This window comes from Aspergillus ambiguus (genome assembly GCF_047715705.1).
Source record: "Aspergillus ambiguus strain CBS 117.58 unplaced genomic scaffold BDV59scaffold_35, whole genome shotgun sequence".
Taxonomy (NCBI): domain Eukaryota; kingdom Fungi; phylum Ascomycota; class Eurotiomycetes; order Eurotiales; family Aspergillaceae; genus Aspergillus; species Aspergillus ambiguus.
Genome location: NW_027395548.1, coordinates 183596 through 206442, shown reverse-complemented (window position 1 = coordinate 206442; position 22847 = coordinate 183596). Strand labels below are relative to the sequence as shown.

General features: G+C 49.4%; 9 protein-coding genes across 9 annotated transcripts; 5 read left to right on the top strand and 4 right to left on the bottom strand.

Annotated features, from left to right (window-relative positions):
* Position 1: 1 nt before the first annotated feature.
* On the bottom strand, positions 2-945 carry BDV59DRAFT_99879 (DUF4396 domain-containing protein). Its single transcript, XM_073697485.1, has one exon. It carries the CDS (start codon positions 824-826, stop codon positions 122-124), a length of 705 nt encoding a protein of 234 aa, XP_073544887.1. The 5' UTR covers positions 827-945; the 3' UTR covers positions 2-121.
* Positions 946-3537: 2592 nt separating this feature from the next.
* On the top strand, positions 3538-6760 carry BDV59DRAFT_99930 (putative beta-glucosidase). Its single transcript, XM_073697486.1, has 11 exons — positions 3538-3935; positions 3994-4086; positions 4135-4242; positions 4298-4374; positions 4434-4541; positions 4600-4778; positions 4825-4893; positions 4944-5159; positions 5212-5509; positions 5567-5805; positions 5881-6760. Exons 1-11 carry the CDS (start codon positions 3761-3763, stop codon positions 6656-6658), a joined length of 2340 nt encoding a protein of 779 aa, XP_073544886.1. The 5' UTR covers positions 3538-3760; the 3' UTR covers positions 6659-6760.
* On the bottom strand, positions 6733-8863 carry BDV59DRAFT_185300 (uncharacterized protein). The gene is made up of 3 exons (XM_073690829.1): positions 8716-8863; positions 8511-8636; positions 6733-8437 (listed from the first exon to the last, which is right to left on the bottom strand). Exons 1-3 carry the CDS (start codon positions 8737-8739, stop codon positions 6863-6865), a joined length of 1725 nt encoding a protein of 574 aa, XP_073544885.1. The 5' UTR covers positions 8740-8863; the 3' UTR covers positions 6733-6862.
* Positions 8864-9447: 584 nt separating this feature from the next.
* Positions 9448-12322, top strand: BDV59DRAFT_204717 (uncharacterized protein; the record flags this gene model as incomplete). Its single annotated transcript, XM_073694513.1, has 6 exons — positions 9448-9453; positions 9516-9684; positions 9740-9869; positions 9952-10510; positions 10574-10753; positions 11558-12322. 6 exons carry the CDS (start codon positions 9448-9450, stop codon positions 12320-12322), a joined length of 1809 nt encoding a protein of 602 aa, XP_073544884.1.
* Positions 12323-12911: 589 nt separating this feature from the next.
* On the top strand, positions 12912-13922 carry BDV59DRAFT_204716 (SDR family oxidoreductase; the record flags this gene model as incomplete). Its single annotated transcript, XM_073694512.1, has 5 exons — positions 12912-12987; positions 13044-13102; positions 13158-13532; positions 13588-13785; positions 13839-13922. 5 exons carry the CDS (start codon positions 12912-12914, stop codon positions 13920-13922), a joined length of 792 nt encoding a protein of 263 aa, XP_073544883.1.
* On the bottom strand, positions 13893-16626 carry BDV59DRAFT_185293 (uncharacterized protein). The gene is made up of 4 exons (XM_073690828.1): positions 15731-16626; positions 15003-15676; positions 14158-14951; positions 13893-14110 (listed from the first exon to the last, which is right to left on the bottom strand). The coding sequence occupies exons 1-4, from the start codon at positions 16503-16505 to the stop codon at positions 14059-14061; spliced, it is 2295 nt and encodes a 764-aa protein (XP_073544882.1). The 5' UTR covers positions 16506-16626; the 3' UTR covers positions 13893-14058.
* Positions 16627-16876: 250 nt separating this feature from the next.
* Positions 16877-18672, bottom strand: BDV59DRAFT_195234 (general substrate transporter; the record flags this gene model as incomplete). The annotated part of the gene is made up of 5 exons (XM_073692525.1): positions 16877-17530; positions 17598-17829; positions 17887-18054; positions 18123-18465; positions 18528-18672. 5 exons carry the CDS (start codon positions 18670-18672, stop codon positions 16877-16879), a joined length of 1542 nt encoding a protein of 513 aa, XP_073544881.1.
* Positions 18673-19092: 420 nt separating this feature from the next.
* On the top strand, positions 19093-20361 carry BDV59DRAFT_209883 (uncharacterized protein; the record flags this gene model as incomplete). The annotated part of the gene is made up of 4 exons (XM_073695472.1): positions 19093-19545; positions 19601-19855; positions 19924-20191; positions 20357-20361. Exons 1-4 carry the CDS (start codon positions 19273-19275, stop codon positions 20359-20361), a joined length of 801 nt encoding a protein of 266 aa, XP_073544880.1. The 5' UTR covers positions 19093-19272.
* Positions 20362-20694: 333 nt separating this feature from the next.
* BDV59DRAFT_195232 (protein kinase) lies at positions 20695-22362 on the top strand (the record flags this gene model as incomplete). The annotated part of the gene is made up of 5 exons (XM_073692524.1): positions 20695-20921; positions 21018-21322; positions 21388-21695; positions 21751-21913; positions 22151-22362. The coding sequence occupies 5 exons, from the start codon at positions 20695-20697 to the stop codon at positions 22360-22362; spliced, it is 1215 nt and encodes a 404-aa protein (XP_073544879.1).
* Positions 22363-22847: the final 485 nt, after the last annotated feature.

The window sequence follows — 22847 nt, the reverse complement described above, 5'->3', positions numbered from 1 at the left end:
GCACGACTACCTGTTGATGCGCGTAACCAGCCTTACGCTGAAGTTTCGTAGTTGGAACCAAGATAGAGGCTCATTTATTTGCAACAGAAGCATTACTCGCTCGCCTTTGAGCGCTATCCTTTCAATGACAGGCTTTCCCATATCGCCGCAGACGCATATAATTATAAGGTAGTGGCGCCAGATATCCGGCTGCCATAGAGGCTGCTGCGGCCATCCAGAATTGCGGATCACCAATGGCTACCACACCTCCAGTAAGATGATAGTCCACAATATTCTCTGCTGTCTCCATGGCCAGCATTGACACCATGCTCATGCCCATCGCTGTCCGTACTGCCATTGGCCATGACAGCTGGTCAGCACCACGGCGAAGAATTAGGGTTTCAACCATGATCGACGTCGTGATGCCAGATGCCACTGTCCACTCGTTAGTGGCTTCGTCTTCCTTGAAGTAGGGGCGGAAAATGTAAGACGACCTACTGGAAGCTCCCATGATAAAGCTCATGGACAGTTCAGGGTAATACGTCTGCAATACCCATAATGCAGAGAAATCACCAATGGTACAACCAACGAGGCAACGAAGCGTATTGATTCCAGCCCGCTTCCAAGTAGACCTACAAGCCCAGAATCCCGGATTCCACACAGATAGAGCCGAACCCAAGGGTGTAGATCTTGATAAAACCGTCTTCTTTGACTTGTGATTCCCCGTAGCTTGGCTAGAATTACAAGCTTGCGCAGAAGAAAAGCCCGAAAATGACCGAAAGGGATGAGCTAGACGGGGATAGGGCCTAACTTGCCGTACGTGAAGCGTTCGACCAGTTCTATACATTTTTGAGGGTGGTGAAGATTTGCTTGAGCGATTGAGAACATGTTTAGCATTTCTGTTTTATTTAACTTCGCTTGTGTGGCCATGGGAGGGCATAGCTGATGGTTGACGCAAAAAAGGCGCATCCCGGAAAATTCGTTCTCTTATGTCCGAGGAAACTCCACATAGATCCGGTACTACATCCAGCGACATCTGTGGCAGAAATACCTCACTAAGGCAGTCAGAGGCCATCGAAGTATAATGTATCTGTCGTACCGCTTGGTTTCTTACCCCTTAGCTTTTTGCGATCGCGAATTTCTGTCTTATCTGAATATGAGTCTCCCAAATATCAATGCAAGCCCAACGACTAATAGGCTCCGACAGTTGCTTCAACGCCATAAAGAATGCTTTAGAGACAGCGAGGGTCGATAAACTCGTCTGTCCTGAACATGTAAAGGGTTTGAACATAGCGATAAGCATCTGCCTGAGTCTATCTGCAGGTGTAAAGCCTGAATAGGAGCCTGGAGCAACAATATTTTCTTGTTATTCCTAACCCATCAATTTCATATACAACTGCATGGCGTATGGTGGAAAGGAAAAGAACCTTAGGAAGCTTTTGAAACCGATAGAATTTCCGCCCTTTGTAGGACGTGTACTCCGATGGTGATCATAGATGAATAAGGGTTGCGAGTTAAAGCGTAGAAAAGATCAGGTCTTCCGGCCAACTACCACTAGTTACAAGACCGCGCTTTTTCGGTTGCGAAATCCGAATTCTTGGGCCATCATGATTTCATTCGCCGATGGATCTATCCCTTTCTCCCTATTAAACATAAATTGTAGGAACCCGGAATGATTCTTCTGGCAAGTCTGTCGTCACCTTCCTATGCCAACCGATGGAGTATTCTTCTCGAAATGATTTGAATACCAGAAAATAAACTATGACAGGGAGCCAAGTTGACTAGATCCCAAAGTGACCCTTCTATAAGACATCGAAGAAAGATAGGGCTCAGTGGCAGCTATGGTGTGCTTTGGTTCGCTGGCTATACTGTGCCCAAGCTAGGAGACACGCACAGATGACTGCTCGCCGAATATTATGGCGACTAAAGCCTTCGCGTGTAATACTCCACGCAAGGGTTAGAATGGAGATGGCTAAGAACACGGGCCTAAGGCTCTCAATGCTGGCTGCAGTGGTAGACCCAGCAAAGACAACATCAAGTAAAGTCTACTCGAGTTAGTAATAGTGAGAGGAGTAAAAATGGCTAGGTCATACCGGCAACCAGCAACACGAACACGACAACAAGGCGGAGCCCTCCGGTAGAACAGCAGATGTCACCTGAAGGATACGCCTGAAGAGACCCGTATTATCTGAGTCAGGTTTGGAAATCTTGTCATGAGAGGGTGGGCAGTTATTGCATGACATGTTGGCTGTGGAGTCAGTTGACCGTTGGGATGTTTGTTATGTCCCAGAAAAAAAGTGCTGTGGCCGACTTTATGTAATGCAGCAAGGGGGGAGATGCGGCAATTTTGCCATGGTCCTCTCACAATAGTTAACTAGACATGAGCATACCAACCAAGGACGCGATAATAACTCAAATATGACAAAATATCTTATCAGTTTCACAGTGATTTGACAATATCATGATCGGCAGAGATAATCACTCAATGTGAAGTCTTCTCAACCGATCGACTCGTAGTAATAGCAGTATCAGAAAACTAGAGATATCTGGGCCAGTACACAAACAGGCGCGTTTTATGCGGAGTGTTTCCTAGCTTGGGAATGATGGTAATACCCCAAATTCCGACCTAAAAAAAAACCGCATCGGCGACCATCTGCAAGCTCGACGACGTTCAAACCACCAGACAAAAGTTACTTTATTGCTCTTTGGATGCACCCCAACATCTTCAATTATATAACTGCGTCACCTTGCTCCACATCCTTATTTTCTCTAATTCTGCGAAAACCAACGGCTGCATTCCCCTGAGCCTGAAGCAACGAGCAAAGCTATTCTGGTAGGCTCCGATATAGGTTATTTCTTAGTTCACAATTAGGCCCATAAAAGCATGGTATCTATGCCGAATCAATTTTGATACCAGCTAGATAAACTATATGTAAATACATGGCTACGGTAGTGGACTTGTGTTTCAACCCGTCTCCATATTTATAGGAAGATGACAATGATCCTAATACTGGATGTTCAACTGTCAGACTAAGTTTGTTCGGAGCCACACATTGTCCTTCTCAGTGCAATATCCTGGGAACATTGTTAGAGAGAGAGCGAAGTGGCTGAGCTTCTTTGGCATTCGATATACAAGCCACTTAACCCGATCCAAACTAACCCATGCATAAGCTTACGCCCTTGTCCTGCAACAGGGCCCCTCGAAAATTCCTGATACGTGGGAATTGTTTTAGCCTGCCACCACTGACCTGACTAAATCCAGGATTGGTGATACAAACTACAAGGGTCTTTGACCCCCTCATTTCCCGCACCCGTGAATTTATCCGCACTGCCATTCCCCATAAGATACACACCCGAGGGGCTCGGATCGACTAAACCCCATATTCAATACCTCGTTTCCCCCAGAGACGTTTTGCTGGTCCACTTAGTTCGGTGCTAATTGCTCCGTTCGACCACAAGTCCTCTTTATTTGTCCATGTGTTTGCATCGCTAGCGATGTATTTGATCCGGACTCATCTCCGACTTGTCTTGACAGTCAATCTAAACCTCGCTTGGCTGGCTCATGCGTCAACCTTACGATTTTCATGAGCTCGCTACTTTTCTCCTCTTTCCCCGAGTTCATGACGGCCTAGAAATGCCTAGACTGCCAGTCCACTTCGGAGATAAAACGGGGGTCGTTCCTCATAACCTATATTTTTCTCCGGTTTCTTCTCTGCCATTGCGACAAGGCGCTTGAAAGTTTGGCGATACCAACGACTGGTGCTTTCTTAAAAAAGCAGAAATGGTGGCTGGCTTCTCTACCAAGGGGCTGTTGCTCCTAGGGCTCTTGTCGGGCTTTACTGCTGGCGATGCCTCGAAACCGGTCTACAAAGACCCCAGTGCCTCAATTGACGATCGGGTTTCTGATCTACTGGGCCGGATGACCATTGAAGATAAGATGGCACAATTGATGCAGGGTATTTTCTGGGGTCTTGAAGAGTTTGTCCCGGGACACTGAGCTGACCATTTCTGCAGGAGACATCACCAATTGGATGAACTCCACTAGCGGTGCGTTCAATTATACTGGTCTGGTACAGAACATGAAAATGAAGGCGGGGAGCTTTTACGGTAGGCAAAACGAAGTCTTCTCTGTTAGGTGTACTAATTGTCACTCAGTTGGATACCCCGTTTCTTGGGACTGGATTGCTACGAACGTCAAGAGAGCTCAGGACTATCTCATGGAAAATACGACACTCGGTATCCCAGCGCTTGTTCAGACCGAGGGTGAGCCTGATCATGGACCCTTTACGTGGCAGCGTATGCTTATGGTGAAATTCAGGAATCCACGGTTTCCTCCTCGGAAATGCAACGATCTTCAACTCGCCAATTGCATATGGGTGTTCGTTCAACCGGGAGGTATTGATGCAGACATACCAAAAATTATATTGACAGTATTGCTGACAGAATAACTACAGTTGGTCCAAAAAATGGCAAGTCTCATCGGCCAGGAGTCAAGCGCCTTGGGTGTCAACCAGCTCTTCGCACCCGTCGTTGATCTTGCACGCGAATTGCGTTTCGGTCGAGTTTGTTTGCCGGCCCTGCTTATCAAGAGAACCAGTAATTACTGACAGCCGCACGTAGGTGGAGGAGATGTTCTCGGAGGACCCGTACCTTGCTGGTGAGATGGGCTTTAGTTACACCAAGGGACTGCAAAGCACGAACGTCTCTGCTACTGTGAAACATTTCATAGGATTCGGTGAGCCGGAGCAGGGCATCAATACTGCCCCCGTGAAGGGAGGCGAGCGGTACCTCCGTTCAACGTATGTGCTTCAATTCCACGATAGGGACTCGGACTGACAGCAACAGATATGTGCCACCGTTTAAACGGACCATCATGGACGGTGGAGCATGGAGCATCATGAGCGCCTACCACTCGTGCGTCCTTTTTTCCTGTACCTCTGATTCTATTTCTTAACAAATTCCAGGTACGATGGAATCCCTGCCGTCAGTGACTACCACACCCTCACGGAGATATTGAGAGAGGAATGGGGATATGACTACTACGTGATCAGCGATGCCGGAGGCACGGACAGACTATGCAACTCCTTCAAGCTCTGCCGCAGCTCTCCCATCGACATGGAAGCTGTCACTCTCCAAGCCCTTCCTGCCGGTAACGACGTCGAGATGGGTGGTGGATCTTTGTACGTTTCCACAGTTGCCGCGCAGTATCTGGCAATACTGACAAACAACCAGCAACTTCCAGAAGATCCCAGAGCTTGTCAAGTCTGGAAAGCTTGATATCGAGACAGTCAACACTGCCGTTGCAAGATTACTTCGTGCCAAGTTTGCGATGGGTCTCTTCGAGAACCCTTACCCAGCCGCCCCCGAGAGTGAATGGACAAAGCTCATCCACAGCCGTGAGGCGGTCGAAGTTGCCCGTGAGCTCGACCGTGAGTCGATCGTCCTTCTCGAGAACCACGACAGTATCCTCCCGTTGAAAAAGAAGGGCGACATTGCCGTTATCGGTCCCATGGCCCATGGATTCATGAATGTGCGCACCACCCAGACAGCTCCAGAATTTGCAAAAGACAGCAACTAACAGCCGCAGTATGGCGACTACGTCGTATATAAGAGTCAGTACCGTGGAGTTACGCCCCTAGACGGCATCAAAGCAGCTGTAGGCAAGAAAGCACGCGTGCACTATGCCCAGGGGTGCGAGCGCTGGAGTAACGACCAGTCCGGCTTCGACGAAGCGATCAGCGCCGCGAAGAAATCCGACGTCGCTATCGTCGTCGTCGGCACTTGGTCTCGCGATCAGCAGGAACTCTGGCAGGGTTTGAACGCCACGTACGTTGCCTTACCTCTCTTCCTATGCCCAGGCCTTATGCGTAAGGAATTCACGGGCTAACTCTACGACGACAGGACCGGAGAACATGTGGACGTTAATGACCTCTCCCTGGTGGGTGCTCAAGCCCCTCTCATCAAGGCCATTGTCGATACCGGCGTGCCCACCATCGTCGTGCTCTCCAGCGGCAAGCCCATCACCGAGACCTGGCTTTCAAACTCGACGTCCGCGCTGCTCCAGCAGTTCTATCCCTCTGAGCAAGGCGGTAACGCCCTGGCGGACGTCCTCTTCGGAGACTACAATCCCTCCGGTAAGCTATCCGTCAGCTTCCCGCGTTACGTCGGCGACCTGCCGATCTACTACGACTACTTGAACTCCGGACGGTCGATTGGGGACTCGGGCTACGAGGCAGCGGACGGCAGCCTTGTCTTCGGACACCAATATGTGCTGGGATCGCCCACGCCATGGTATCCCTTCGGCTACGGAAAGAGTTACTCGACGTTCAAGTACGGGAAGGTCACGCTAGATAAGACTACTGTGTCGGCAGACGACACGGTCACCGTGAGTGTGGATGTGACCAATACCAACCGTCAGCGTGATGGAGCCGAGGTCGTACAGGTGTATGTCGCAGACGAGATCGCGACGGTTGTCGTGCCAAACCGCGCGCTGCAGGGATTCGAGAAGGTGGTGATCCCCGCGGGGAAGACGAAGACTGTGAAGATCCAACTCGCGGTTAAGGACCTTGGGCTGTGGAATTCGGCGATGAAGTATGTCGTCGAGCCGGGTGCCTTCAATGTGCTGGTCGGCAGTAGCTCGGAGGATATCCGTGGAAATGCTACTTTCTACGTGCAGTGACTTTGCTGGTCAGAGGGTTGGCATGGAGATTACTTGGGGGTGATTGAATTTTTCTGTGTTTGTATTGATCATCAACTTCCGTGAACATGATTCGTGACTTCGTCTCTCCTCGAATGGAATGATAGAATGGTAAAACTTGATGGACCAATAACTTAGTGGGGTTGCAAGTTTTTTGGGTCTGCATGAGAGCAATCCGGTTCGCTGTCAGCTATCGGAAGGATCAGCTCGTTGCCCTGCTTCGTTTTTAGGTTTGATATCATCCTGCGTGTCATGACCTGCTTCCTGGCCCATACTCGCCCCAGCCTGTGGGTTGGGACTTTCGTTTGGAGCAGGCACAGGTGACGCCTCCGCTTTGTTTTGTCTGTCAGCGCTAGATATGGCTTCAGCGCGTCTTGTTTTAGCTCCTTCTTTCAGCTTTTCCCATCGTTCTCGATACCGCCCGACAACATCGCGCAGCTTCGCGTTCTCACGGCCGACCTTCTCCAGTTCCTTTTCACCGTGTTTGATCAACTCCTCGAGCTCCTTGATGCGTTGGTCTTGCTCTGTGAGGGGAGGTGCAGACAGAGTTGAAGTAGGTGATGGTACGGCCGGTGACGACTGCGGGTGCTGTTCCGGTGATGGGATATTCTGGTGATGCATGGCCTTGAGGGACTGTTGCAGCGCCATGGACGAGGATTGCGCATTGACTTCCCACATGTGGAGCCGCTTGGAAAGGGTATCGGAGAGGTGCCTGAGAGCTTGGTTTTCCATCTGTAGTTCCTCCATCGTCTTGGGTGTTTCCAGGCTGGCGAATCTCTCGGATCCGCGACCGGGCTTTCCTTTACTACGAGAAAAGCTCCGGTGAAGTTCCGGGGACGCAGGAGTCTCGTAAGCATCAACAAAGTCCTCATCATCTGCGTCAAGACTATCCCGCCGCACATCTTTCCCTTGCCGCGCAAGGATTGAAGCATACGATACTGTGCCGCCTGTTGTTGGAACAACATAGAACGATTCCGCCGTATTCCCTGTTCCCTGGCCGGATGAGTCGCGGATTGCCTGCAAGGCCGCCTTAGAGAAGATTTTGCTGATGTCTGGATCAGTAGAGGGGGAATGGCGATCGGAGGTGGCATGTTGTCGGTCAACTCGTGTCTCCGCGGGCGATTTCCGGCTCGACTCGGCTTGGCCCGATCCATCCATCCCTAGCGGAAGCCCGGCGAACGCCAGCGGAGCGGACAGCTTCGAAATAAGGCCTTCGAAGGTGGAATAAAATTTTTGGAATCCCTCGTCGGTCAAGGACTGTTTACCTCGTGGACGTAGAGACTCAACGGGAGGGGGCACGTATTCCTGTGACGTGATCTCTGTCGGGCTGATAGATGGCGGAGACCAAGGTTGTCTAGGAGCAGTCTGACGACTCGACCGGTCCTTCGCCCCATGTGACTGTGTACTACGCAGCCTCTCGCTCGTCCTAATTTTGGTCGGGCCATCGGTCATCTTTGCGCCGGCTTGCTGGGCGGACACGGCTGGGGACGCTGGGGAGGCACGACGCGGCTGGGCCGGGATACCCCGTGCGGAAGCCAAGTTACTAGCAATAGATGAGGTTTCGCGCGCGGGTAGCCGAGTTTGCGCCGTCAGTCTGGGAGGCTGTTGCTGCGCATCTGTCGTCTGTGACGAGGTCTTGATAGTAACGGTGTCGGTCGATCCCGCAGTCGAGGAAGCGGTGGGCGGGTGCTCATGTTGGAAACGGAGGATTTGAGCGAGCTTTTTGTGGTGTTGCTCGAGAAGCTGGAGGGCGCGAAGAGCCTGGAGCATTATTGCATCTTGTGTTAGTGCCCATTTGCATAGGTCACAGTAGAAAAGTGATTGTAGAGCGTACTTCGCGATCGGAGCTGCTTTGGGCAGCAGTAGCGAACTCGCCGGCCGCCAGATCGTGTTCCTCGCTCGCGGCTACAGGATTCGATTTGCGGGTTTCGAGAACTGCATTTCGAGCGTGGGTATGAGCCTTGTTCCAGCATGTTTGTCAGGTCATGTATACGAGAAAGGGCGCCGGGCGTAGATGGTTGGGCTTCGCGAAGGCATACCAAAGTGAGGGGAGCTGTCTCCATGGCTAGCGTTTCATTCACGCCCTGGGCGGGTGAACGAGACGAGGAATGTTGAGCCTATGACAATAAATAGATGAAATTCATATGCGGAGACAAAAGAGCCAGAATCTCGAGAAGATGGCTGGTGGGAGGGGGAGAAATGGAAGGAAGTTGAGGTTGAAGTTGACGAGAAAGAAGTGAGCTGGCCATGATGACATCATCCAAGTCACGGGTCTCCCAGACAGAAGTATATCACACTTGCATCACGCTGATTTCTGTATTTCGAGCGAACCAATCTCTGCTTAGCCTGTTGAAGAAAGATAGGAAATACGGCATTTCTACTAGTGTGTGTGTTCCAACAGTGATCTTGTAGACTGGAGGCAGCATCGGGGCAGAAATGAAACAAACGGGGTGTCCATTCTCCTCTATGTACATGCAAGCCCTACTCTGTAAACCCTTAAGCCGGAACTGTACACTAACCCTATCATGGAAATAATATGCCCTTGTGATGGAGCTTAGCTTTAAGGCAAGTCCGTCAAAGACCTGGTCAGAAGGCCCGTTGTGGACGGGATGGGGCATCCGAAGCAACGGAGCGGGGGTCCGCGCAGTGATGTTATCAACGTGCGGAGTGCGGAGTATACCAGATATAAAATCCTCGGACAGATGATATCAGCAGAAGTAAAATCCATTTTGGTTTCCTCGGAGTATTTCATCTGTGCGAATTCATCAATAATGACGGTTAGTAGCTCATATTCATTCCTGTCCTCGAAGAAATAAAGCCACTAATCGGCTCCCGCAAGATCCAACAGGACACCAACCCCTCTTTCGTTCTGCGAGCGGTAAAGGACGTTTCCTTCGAGGAACGACCCGTTCCAGCCCTCAAAGACCCCTGGGATGTGCGCGTTCGCGTCGCAGAAACGGGTATCTGCGGCAGCGATGTCCATTATTGGCAACGGGGCCGAATCGGCGGTTCGTACTTCGAGAAATATTGAGCCAGGATATACCCACTCACTACTGCGCATAGACTTTGTTTTAGAGTCCCCTATCGTTCTCGGCCATGAAAGTTCCGGAGTCATCGAGGAGGTTGGATCCGCCGTGAAGAACCTCAAGGTCGGACAGAAAGTTGCGATCGAGCCGGGTGTTCCTTGCAGACAGTACGCAATTACCTTCATTACCCTGGAAGCTCCGCAGTACTGCCTCCCTGTCAAAGATTCTGCCGACTGACATCAACCCTAGCTGTGATTACTGCCGTAGTGGCTCCTACAACCTCTGTCCCGACACCGTTTTCGCAGCCACCCCACCACACGACGGAACGCTATCAAAGTACTATATCACCCAGTCGGATTACTGCTACCCCATTCCGGCCCACATGGACCTTGAGGAGGGCGCGATGGTAGAGCCGGTGGCGGTCGCAGTGCAAATCACAAAAGTCGGGAACGTTCGTCCGAATCAAAACATTGTCGTCTTCGGCTGCGGGCCCATCGGTCTTCTCTGCCAGGCCGTTAGTAAAGCATATGCTGCACGGAAGGTCATCGGCGTCGACATCAGTCAGTCTAGATTGGACTTTGCCAAATCCTTCAGTGCTGATGGGGTCTTCCTCCCACCGGCGAAGCCAGAAGGCACCGATGACTCCGAGTGGAGTGAACAGCTCGCCAAGATGATCAAGAAGCAGTTTGATCTAGGAGAAGGTCCCGACGTGGTTATTGAAGCTACAGGCGCCCAAGCGTGCATCCAGACCGGAGTGCATCTGACTAAGAAAGGAGGCATGTATGTTCAGGCTGGTATGGGCAAAGAAGTGAGATATATCCCCCAATCGTTTAAAACGTGGTTTCTGATGGATAACTGACATATGCTCTAGAACGTAACATTCCCCATTACTACCGCCTGCATTCGCGATCTCACCATTCGCGGATCTATCCGCTACACCACTGGTTGTTACCCGACTGCCGTTGACTTGGTTGCCAGTGGAAAGATCGATGTGAAAAAACTTATCACTGATCGGTACACTTTTGAAAATGCGGAAGATGCCTTTGAGCTAGTACGGCAAGGGAGGGAAAATGTGATCAAAGTGATCATCCATGGATACCGAGGGTAGACAAAACAAAACGAAAAGCAAATTCTATAGAAAGCATGGGTATTGAGGTTCGCAATAGAAGGTCTGAACGGTCTGAACCAATATTGTATTTCTACTAAGAAGTAGTACCAAACTCAATCGATCACACCGCCAACATTCGGTCTGGAGATAAAGCGGGTACAAACATGCTACTGCCAGAAAACATACAGAAGAGAGCCTTTCCAATCTCATGGGGATGTAATATTGCAGTTACATAATTGCTCGTCCAATAAAGGATATAGGGGCAAATATATCCTGAACTCGTATAGCTCTTAAAATGAGTTGCAGTAAACACTGTCATTTTTTACAATTTGTTTGGGTCGCGCCAAAGCTGAAGCTACTTCCCAGGGCAAATCTAATGGCATTATTGTTAACAGGGGGCCACCGAAAGTACGAAATAAATGCATGACGTTATAACTGCGTCTAAAACGTTCTAATGCGCAAAGGCATACTGCGGACCACTGCTTCCCGTACACTACCTGGCACACGGAGTACACCTCTCCGGCAACGCATGCTAACACGGTACGGTGAGCGTTGTTGGAGCCAGCAATTAAGTTTACTTAACTTATAGCACCAGAATATTAAGTGTCGAGGGGATCTAGGCTTCTGATCAGTATAATTCTCTAAATACCAAACGAACGGAGCGATAGAGAAGACTCGCGAAATATATGGTAATTGCGCTCTATAAGTCCCCAGGAAATATCATGATTGACTCATTTACAAGGGAAGATGGAACAACAATACACCAAATTGGCCGAAACTATTCGGAGGAAAGCAGCAACACATCCCAAAGACCGGTACCTAGTGGCCGTTGCCGGAATCCCTGGCTCTGGGAAGACAACTACTGCGGAAGCAGTGGTCAACGCCCTCAACCAGCCATCATCCTTTTCCCCTCGTGCTTCCCTCCTGTCTATGGACGGCTTTCACCTACCGCGTTCGACTTTAGACCACCTTCCTAACCGCGAGGAGGCTTACATCCGCCGCGGGGCGCCATGGACTTTTGATGCGGTTGGATTCGTGAAGTTCATGCAACGGCTGCGTTCCTGGGCAGATAGGGCCTCAGTATCGGACCAAAGTTCGTTGTCGTCGGGGTCGCTGATGTCTTCGAGGTCTCTCTCTTCAGCCGGCGGAACAGACGAGGACAGCACCATTTATGCTCCAACATTTGACCATAAGCTGAAAGACCCGGTCGAGAATGGCATACAGATAACGGATGATATTTCAATTGTGATCGTCGAGGGGAACTATCTACTCTTGGATGAACCTGTGTGGAAAGAAATTGCTCAGATTGTTGATTATAAAGTGTTCATCGACGCCGATCTTCAGATTGCTAGAGGCCGTTTGGCCAGACGGCATGTCGCAGCGGGCATTGAGGAGACGCTGGAAAATGGATATCGACGAGTTGACGCGAATGATTATTTGAATGGGATGACGATACTCGAGAAACGGATCGAACCCGATGTGATTTTACAGAGTGTTGAGAATGTGATTTAATGGTCTAGTATCTCTTCTATCAGATGATTCTTAGCAGGTAGTATCAACAACATTTGATTTAATTTCGATGTACGATCTATTAGGGCCTGTTTCGGTCTAAAACGCTTGCAATTTGGTTCTACAAACACGTCAAGGGAATAATATCTGGGGGTATGTATTTCCTATTTGATATCATCACGCCATGTGCTCTTAAGAGGTACCATCCAAGCACAAGAGCCAATTAATCCTTGACCCACAAGCAGTGATCGAGATCGACTTTGATAGATTTGAACCCCACCTGGTCGATCAGAGGAGACGGCCATACCAGCCGATGACGGCAGACGGACTTTGTCGTCCGTTAGTCCATGCGCCGACGGAGAGGGCCTCCGAGTGGGCCTGTATGTATGGGGATTGGACCCACGAATCCGGAGGCACTCAGAACGGGGTACGTGGTCCTGTCCGTCCGGTAGACTGGCTTGATCCGTGAACAGAAATTGCCAGGAGTGGCAATATGTTAAATAATGCCGAACGTGTAACTGGAGATAATCAATAGCAAGGGATTGACCAACTGCCATACACACTATCAACCGGCAAAGACAATACCTGGAAAATGGTCCTCACCCAGCCACCAAACCAACATATATCGAAGGCCTTTGATCTTACAGGTAAGGTGGCAGCAGTGACTGGTATGTAGGACACATGCATATAATTGATGGCACACCTGAGCTGAAAAATTAATCAGGTGGAGCTCGTGGAATTGGTCTCGAGGTCTCCAGAGGATTGGCAGAAGCAGGTGCTCATGTCGGTATTCATGTCCTTTCAACCATATTCCTATACTGATAATAGGCTTCGGAAGGTCGCAATAATCTATAATTCTTCTACCACGGCTAGTAAGATTGCTGAGGAAATTGCTTCGGAGAACAAAGTCAATGTCCGCGCATACCAAGCCAATGTCGCAGATCGGCAATCTATTGAAGACGCAGTCCAGCAGATTGAAAGCGACTTTGGAAAACTCGATATTATGGTGGTAAACTCCGGTGTTGCATCATGCGTTGCGGCTGAGGAATACACCACGGAACAGTGGAAGCAGATCATGGATGTAAACCTAGATGGTGCTTTCTACTCGGCCCAGGCTGCAGCAAAGGTTTTCAAGGCACAAGGAAACGGTAACGTTATCTTCACAGCCTCCGTCAGCGCGACTCTAGTCAATGTTCCCCAGAAACAAGCCGCGGTAAGACAAGACTTTGTGTGCCGTCGATGGTCGAGACTAACTCTGTATGTCGCAGTACAATGCCTCCAAAGCGGGTGTCGTCCAGCTAGCAAAGTGTCTGTCAGTTGAGTGGGTCGATTTTTGCCGAGTCAACTGCATTTCACCAGGATTCATTGCCACGGAAATCCTTGATATCCATCCGCAAGAGTGGAGAGAGAAATGGATGGACATGATTCCTGCTCAAAGAATGGCACAAACTTATGAATTGAAAGGGGTACGCTCCCCTAAATACAAAGCTATATTCGGAGCTAACATATTTTCCCATAGGCTTATGTCTTCTGTGCTTCAGATGCTTCTAGCTACATGACTGGAGCGAATTTAGTCATTGATGGCGGATATACCCTGCCTTAGAATGAGGCTTTTAAATATAAGATCACGCATTCTCTATGTTACGTCATAAATCAGAATGGAAACGAAGTTCGTGAGACCGTCTTGTCGTGTTGGTAACTCGTCATATGATATTGCAACCTGCCAGGAGTCAAAACATCTACTCTAGTCCCGGAAGACGGTTCATGAAATCCATAATCGTAGATTCCTGTCTGAAGGAGCATTAGCAGACGGCAAAGACTAGAAGGGAAGAACTCACATTATCGTATCTGTACCATCGAGTTGACCTATCTCTAATGTTGGCCACATAAGGGGATACAGATTTGCCAGCTGTGTCTGTGGTGACTCTTCAGTCGGACCACCCCATCCGTCAACGTTCGGATGGAGATAGGCCCCACACAGGGATTGGATAACTGCTAAACAACGTCTTGCTGTAGGGTTTAACGGCACCATCAACTCTAAGACTTCGACAGCTTGCATGATCTGGGCCCGCCAGCCTTCTGCCAGTGATGACTGAGGATCATTGCGCAAACATATCACGGGGATCAGGACTGCCTGGAACATGAAGTACAATCCATACCAACATGCCATCATCGTCCTCTCCTCATGCTTCCAGAATGTCGAAATAAGCTGGATCTCTTCTCGGGCTGTGTTTAGACAACGCTCGATTGCGACCCCTACGTGAGCGTCACCCCACGCCTGAGTATCCTCCGGGCCCCGTTCGATTCGTGCCATGAGTCGGCCGACAAGGAAAGGCCGGTACATCAATAACCGAAAATTGCGATATCGCCAGCGCAGAATGGCATGGCAAAGGCGGAACTTGGGGGGTTGGATGGCTTCTTCCTGAAAGAAGGGGGGTAGCTCTTCGAGCCATTTCCCAATGCACTGGTCGTCCAGTTGCATCATTTCAAGAGCAGATGGGAACGGTAATGTGATAATTTTTGAGTATATATGGTTCGTCGCTCGATGGAAGGTTGCCTGGGCTCGGAGATGGGTGTAGATCGTTGTCTCTTGTGCAGGATCTGGAGTACTCTTCGTTCCTGCGGTAATGTCCTGTGCCGGTTAGTCTTGTGCTCAATGTAAAGTTCCTATAGGTAGACTAACGCTGTCATGGGCATTTAGAGGTAGTTGAACATCGACACCATCTTCTGGAAAATCAAGCGGCCGGGAGAAGGTGATGATGGCCCCTATATCGAAAATGTATAAGCAGTACCACACTCTTCGTCTCATCTCCAGCGTCAGCAAACTGGCATCCCACGTCGGGAATTCTTTATGCAAGCCAATCCCTATTGCTACACGCCTCGATAGCCCCATGTAGTTGTACCCTGAGTTAGGTTTGTTCCTTTTTTGGAGGTAGTTCGATATCAAGGTCAAGGCCTGTACGAGCACCAAGTTGCCGGACTCCAGCACATCGATGGATAGCCTCGCCTTCGCAGCATCGAAAAGAGCAAGATCAACTTCAGTTGGGTGAGTTGCGCTCGCAAAAACACCTATAGCGGCCATGACGAAAAGGAGTACATGCCATGCATTACCGGATGGTCGGGGGATGATCTCCATGAATTGTGCTCGGAAAGTGGCTTCGTGCACTATAGGGTATGAACAATGATAAAGGCCGAAGTATGCATCGATAAATGGCTCCAACTGTGACATCGACGTCGGCGTGAACGGTATGCTAGGGTGATAATGGTAGTCTCCTTGCACGTCTGCATCATAAGTATTGATGTCTTCGGTTGATCTTGTACTTGTCAGACGGAGAAGCGCAGCACCAGACGCAGATCCTAACCAGGAACTCAGCTCCATCATGCAATAGCCTCATGAATAGCGTCACTTACCAAGATATCCTCCCTCATTTGATCTACTTGTCAGACTGGCCATACCATCGACAAACCGGTCTCCGTTCGCTGACCCAGTTCTCTCGTCCCATTCAAAATTAGTCGATGATGGAGGTGTCTCCAATGAGAGTGCAGAGGTCCCAACAGACCGAGAGACAGAGCTCGTCCGCATAGTCCCTCGCGAAGGGTGCCCAATCTGTGATGGACCTGACAGGGTAGACGTCTCGGCATTCTCAGAGTAGGAATGTGTCGCGACGGCGGGAGGGGGAATAGCATCATGGTTGGAACGAACCGCATTTGCTAATGATCTATTCTCTACATGTCCCGTTTGGGGTCCCTCTGCTGATAGGGGCACTCCGTGTGCTTGTGAGTTTTCTGGTTGTCGTTGAGAAACTGCTCCTATGTGCGGGAAGCGCATTTCATCGCCGACCACCTCTGCGGTAGTGTCAACATAGTCGAAGGGCCCCTTCTCATGAGAATCACCCGTAGATCTATCCGGCATGAACTGCCGTAACAGAGCCTTTGTCCGGGCCAGTTCCGACTCCACCTGAGTCAGGTAGGTCCGTGTAAGAGGCGTTCTAGTAAGCTTCTCATACATGCATCGACGGTTGAACTTGCTGCAGAGGTGACACACGGGGACCGCTCGGTTGCATTTAGATTTTCGCCGACGGCATTCCCTGCATGCCTGGTCCGCTGTTGCGCGGTTCTCTTCATCACCTTCGGGGGACAGACGTCCAACAGCCGGGGCACCTCCGATGGTCGCATCTGCCGTCATTGTGCAGGATTGCTGACGCTAGCTGATTAAATAACCGGTAGCGCTAGTTGCCGTAGCAAGCGCATATTAGCAGAATAGATGGCGTTGCAGTGCTAGCTGGCCGGGCAGAGATAACCAACCCTTGGAGAGGAAATGGGGGACTTCCGGTTTCCGATGCCCGGGGCAGTAATGAGCTCCAAGTGGGGCACAACGTGACTGGCTTCATAAAATCCGAATGGAGAGAATCATGGAACGCTACTATATCAGTGATCTTTTTTGTAGAATACATGTGGAGCTGAGACACAGTTAGACAGCCGAATGCCCAATACCTATATCGACATAAAATGGCCATCCCTACACCCTAGGAACCAATAACAGAATAAAACACTCATTCAACCAGCATTTTCAGTATGCTCGATGCTTCCCTTGCCGACATCGTACCCCTTTCCTAAAGGCTCCCCTGGCCGGATAGCTACAGGTCCATCAAACACCTCGGCAACCTCCTCTAGCGAGTAGCCCTTCGTTTCAGGGAAGCAGAACCAAGTCACCGCAACGACAACGGCATCGAAGCAACAGAAGAAAATGTAGTAGTGCCATCCAATTCTCTCCAAAGCAATTGGGTTCACGAAGGCTAAGATGATTAGAGACCCATAGACTGCTAGCAAATCCACGGTAATGCCTTTGCTTCGCAGGGAGTACGGGAAGATCTCCGTGGGATAGCCCATCAGCAGTGGCGTGTAAGCAATGTCGTAATGAAAATAGAAGATAAATACGAACGCAATGACTGTTTTCCCTAAAGCGGAGACTTGAGTGCGGTCAAATAATGCGGAGCAAACAGTCCATATAATAAAGGATATCAGCATGCCGACGCCGGACCATAGGAATAATGTCCGTCGCCCCAGACGGTCAACAACCATTGCTGCACCCAAGGCAGCAACGAAGTTGAATATCTGTAAGAGTCCATTGATAAGGGTTTGGGTGTCTGAGTCTTTGATCCCAACGGTGTCCAGGACAAGTGTGAGATAGTAGGACACAACAGCAACGCCCTGACCAAGGAACAAAATTAGTGATGAGTTGAGAAAGACAGCTGATGGAAGGCATATCGAAACTCACGTTCCATTGCGCGAAGGCACCCACGCAAGCAGCGATAAAGGTTCGCTTGCGGTTTCCCGGAGTTTTCACTAGGGCCGACCAAGGAGTTTCGCTCGCAAGGCTCTCGAGCTCAATGGTCTGAGTTATTTCGGCCATTTCGAACTGTACAAGGGGGTGCGTAGGATCACCGGCCGTGTGAAACCTCGCCAACAAACGCTCCGCCTCTTGCTTTCGGCCCTTTGCGATCAGCCATCTAGACTATGAGTCAGAGATGAACAATTTCTCGCAATAGCTGAACGATGATCCTCACCTTGGGGATTCGGGAACCCACCACAAGAAGAGTATCTGCACAATGGGAAATCCGGCCTGAATTATAGATGGAATTCTCCACGTCCAATCAGAGTGTAGGTGTTTTTGCGTTCCATATGATGTCCATGAGGCCAATATCGCTCCTAAATAATACATTGTCCAAAATGCACTGGGCAGGGGAACGTTAGACCGGTAAGTAGATACAAACAGAATCCATGTATTTAGGCCGTCACCTACCAGGTATATTTTCCCCTGTGGGTTGGATATGCTAGCTCAGTGATGAGCATTGGAGAAGGCTGCACGACCAGCATCGATCCCACACCTACTAAGACTCGACTAAACACAAACATCCCATATTGAACAGATGCTGCTTGGATTACTGAAGCGACCACTATTGTGATTGCACCACTTAGCAATGTCAAGCGTCGCCCGATGCGATCTGACAGTATTCCAATGACGGGAAGGGAGACGACGCTCCCAATAGACTGTGCAGCGTTGACAACGCCCAGCACCGAACCAGTAGGGTCCCCAAAGTACTTCTGCCATTGGGAAATAGATTGTAGGCCATTCATTAAAGAGCCTATGCCATCCGAGAGGTTAGGGACAGACAAGCATGCACAAACTGGGACGGAATATACTTGCCGTCATAGCCGGCAACTGCAGAAGATAGTAATGGGACCAAGAGAATTAGGTTGAGCTGAAGCAGATGAGGTACCATGAACCAGGACTTGTTGTATTGGGGAAGGACAGAGGCTAGGGCCTCGCCGACAATATCTTGATCTTTCATGGTGAGCAGTTCCTATGATGATGCATATAGGCCAGATGTGGGGATGAAACTGAGGATGACTAGGGTGGCCTTTGATATATGTATTGACCCAGAAAGTATGCTGCTGCAAGGTATTGACAGCATGCGCCATAGATTATGACGCTCATACTCCAAGGTGCGACAGGAAAGGTGCCGAACTTAGTCGAACTGGTCACGCCACTGGCTTTCCCATCCATAGAAGTTATGCCGAAGACGGTATTGCCTCAGGGGGGGAGGTGGGTATACACTGCGACGCCAACCTAAGCAGGCTAGTGATTACCCCACGGGGAATACCATTCTCCATGCGTGGAAGATTGGCGGAGGCCTGTTGTCCGATGTACGGACTTGTGGGGCCGCTATGAGATGATCCCATGTTTTGCTGTCTGAGTCCGATCTATACGGACGCTGATCATTTCCGTGGCTCCACCTGATGAAGGACACCGCCGTCCGTCATGTCGTGTTGGGTGGACGTGGTGAAGTTCTAAAAATGAAGGAAGTCAGATATCGAAGCTTTAAAGCCGGCCGGCCGTATCTTGAACATCTTTACGATAGCCACGGCCTACTTATTCTACTTTGCACAAAATGGGTTCTCAACAAAACAGCATCCGGTGGCCCAACCCCACCCTCCCCGATAGTGTGTTTAAGATGTTCGACATGAATGGCAAGGTCGTCATCATAAGTGGTGGCTCGGGCGGTATCGGGTATCAAGTTGCGCGGGGCCTAGCAGAAGCTGGTGCCGATGTTGCACTCTGGTACAATAGCTCAACCACCGCCATTAAACTGGCCGCCGAGCTTGAGAAGGATTTTGGCGTGCGGTCCAAGGCATACAAGTGCTCCGTACAAAACTTCGACGAAGTAAATTCCCCAGGCAAAAGCAATGATCAACCATCATATACTTACTTCTGAAAAGGTGAAAGCAACTACGGATGCTGTTGTCAAAGACTTTGGCGGGCTCAATGTGATGATTGCCAATGCAGGTATTCCGTCCAAGGCGGGTGGGCTTGATGACCGTCTGGAGGATTGGCAGCGTGTTGTGGATGTGGATTTCTCCGGGGCTTATTACTGTGCTCGAGTTGCGGGTGAAATCTTTAGAAAGCAAGGTTCTGGCAATATGATCTTCACTGCTTCCATGTCTGGTCATGCTGCCAATGTGCCGCAACAACAGGTATGCCCCCATCATGCAATTCTCTACACCTCGAAGCTGTTGCATGCGAGAGCTCTGACGTTGTTTAGGCCTGTTATAATGCTTGCAAAGCTGGTGTTATCCATCTGGCCAAATCCCTCGCTGTTGAATGGGCTGGATTTGCTCGTGTTAACTGTGTCAGTCCAGGCTACATTGACACGCCCATTAGCGGCGATTGTCCCTTTGAGATGAAGGAGGCTTGGTATAGCTTGACTCCCTTGCGTCGTGATGCAGACCCGCGCGAGCTGAAGGGCGTATATCTTTATCTGGCCAGTGACGCTAGCACTTATACGACAGGCTGTGACGTGGTAGTTGATGGTGGGTACACGTGTCGGTAGAGTTTTACCATGATATAAAAAGAATAGAATTGTCGGATTTTTTAAGAGATACGGAATGGCCTGCTCTCAGTGTGGTAGGGATGACTTATAATACTGAAGGTAATAGTCTTCTCAATTGAGAAAGTAACTGTCAAACCGAGAACAGCCTGAAAATACCAATACCAAACCACTAGGTTTCTAGGCACTTTTGGTAGCTGAACGGTATTTTTCAGCCGACAGCAAATGAAGTCATGGATCCACACCCGCAAAAATTGCTACTAGTATATTCGGGGTGGCATTCGTAAAAAGTCGGATAAGTCTATCCATGGGTACTATGGAGTAACTGACCTGTGACAATTAAAAATCACGTGACATTTGCCTGTGTAAGGAGTATCACGTGATTACCTTTATTATTCAGGTACCGCCCGCCGTCCGACGTGTGACCTGCCTATATTCTCCTTATTGTTTGATACACCAATCCTCTACTGAAGTAGTCTAATGAAGATGAGGCGCCTCACACATCGACTGAAACAATCCATTTTCGGACGGCCGCCTTCTCCAGCTCGGAAATTTTCTCAGGCAGGCATCTTTCTCGACCAAAATGACAAACTAGAGGAGGAAAAGCTAGGAGGCTACTCGCCGGATCATTTTTACCCTATGAATATCGGCGATGTATTTCACACAAGGTACCAGGTGGTTGGAAAGCTTGGCTATGGAGGTCATTCTACAGTGTGGCTCTGTAGAGACCTACAATGAGTTCTAGCATCAGCGACCGTGGGAGCGAGGACTAAAAGGCAGTAGGCAACATGCCTATGTTACATTAAAAGTATACGGCATGACTCTAGTCACGGAAGAATAGAAACAGAAGTATATAAACACCTAAGAAACGTCAAGTCAAGCCACATAGGCTCTGTGCTCGTGCGACGCGCCATCGATGACTTCCAAATTAGATCTACGGATAACATGTACTCATACCAGTGTCTCGTGCATCCCCCTTTAGCTATGAGTCTATGCGAATTACGCAATCGGGCTATAGGCAAGGTGCTTCCTGAAGATCTTCTCAAGCCAACATTGATCCACCTACTTCTTGCCCTCGACTTCCTTCACGCAGAAGCCAAGATTGTCCATACAGGTATGCTATTCCGAAGTTTAGGAGATGGCACACAGTTCCCTAAGTCTTTGCTAACCTAATGTCAGACATACAAGAAAACAACATCATGCTTAGCGTAGAGGATGAGTCAATTCTCGTCGACTTTGAGAAAGCAGAGATGTCTAACCCTAGCCCCCGCAAAATTATCGGAGATCGGGTGATCTATTCATCCCGAGATCTAGGGATTCCAAAGGTTCATGGGCGTCCTATTTTGTCAGACTTTGGAGAGGCCCGCTTTAGCTCGAGTCTAGGGAAGCAGTGGGAGGATGTCCAACCTTTGATATACCGAGCTCCAGAGGTGGTATTACGGATGCCATGGAACGAAAAGATTGACATTTGGAATGTAGGGGTCCTTGTACGTATATCCCATATGCCAAATCTAACTATTCGCAAAACTAACTATTGTGTAGGCCTGGGATCTTTTCGAGCAACGTCATCTCTTCTACGCGCGCCACTCCGAAAGAAATATTTCAGATAGCCACCATCTCGCTGGAATGATAGCGATCATGGGTAAGCCGCCAAAAGAATTGCTGGAGCACAGCGAATATGCAGCCAAGTTTTTTGACAGCGACGGTAAGATTTTGATTTTGCCCTATTCCTTTCACATTATGCAGGCTTGATTGTATGTTCGTGCTGATGGAATCCCCCCCTAATATAGGAGCTAATAGAGTGCAGCGGCACTTCTCACATATGCATGGCCTCAGGGACGATGGCTGCCTGTCCTTCGTCCGTATACCCCCATCAGCGATCTAGGTACTGAAGGACTGGACATTTATCATTTTGTTTTACATGCTGACATATTTAATTTAGACCAAACAGGCTCAGTTGAGTTGATGGCGAAACGTTACCCTAATGGAAAAGCCAGCAGCCACTTACATTCCCTTGTGCCCGGCGACTCGCTTACGTTCGCTGCTACATTAAACGGGTACCCGTGGGTTCCTAATAAGTTCTCACAAGTCTATCTCATTGCTGGAGGTGCTGGAATCACCTCCCATATATCAACTCATCCAGGGGATTTTTAACAACCCAAATGACAAGACAAAGGTAAGCCTCGTCTTCGGTGTCAACACAGAGGATCTGCTGCTGCGGGACGAACTGGAAAACTATAAAAAACAGTTCCCCGATCGATTCGATTATTTCTATACTGTCAGTCACCCGAAGAGCGATGTTACAGCCTTTAGGAAAGGTAACATCACCGAAGACATGCTGCGGGATCTAGTTCAGAAGCCAGACAAGGACACCAAAGTGTTTGTCTGTGGTCCCCCGGGTATGGAGGAATCTTTGGTGGGCTCAAGGAAAATTGAAGGAATTTTGAGCCGTCTTGGAATTACGAAAAGTCAAATCCATAAATTTTAGACAGGAAATGGTGGTCTAAAAGTATACCATAGATCGATATGTATATACCAGAGATGGGTTTCTGTTAGACTGCAGTTTCCCAAAGCATACCACTTTTTCCATTGCTTTTGGGAACTGCTATTGATGTTTATTGTACTGTCAACCAAGACGT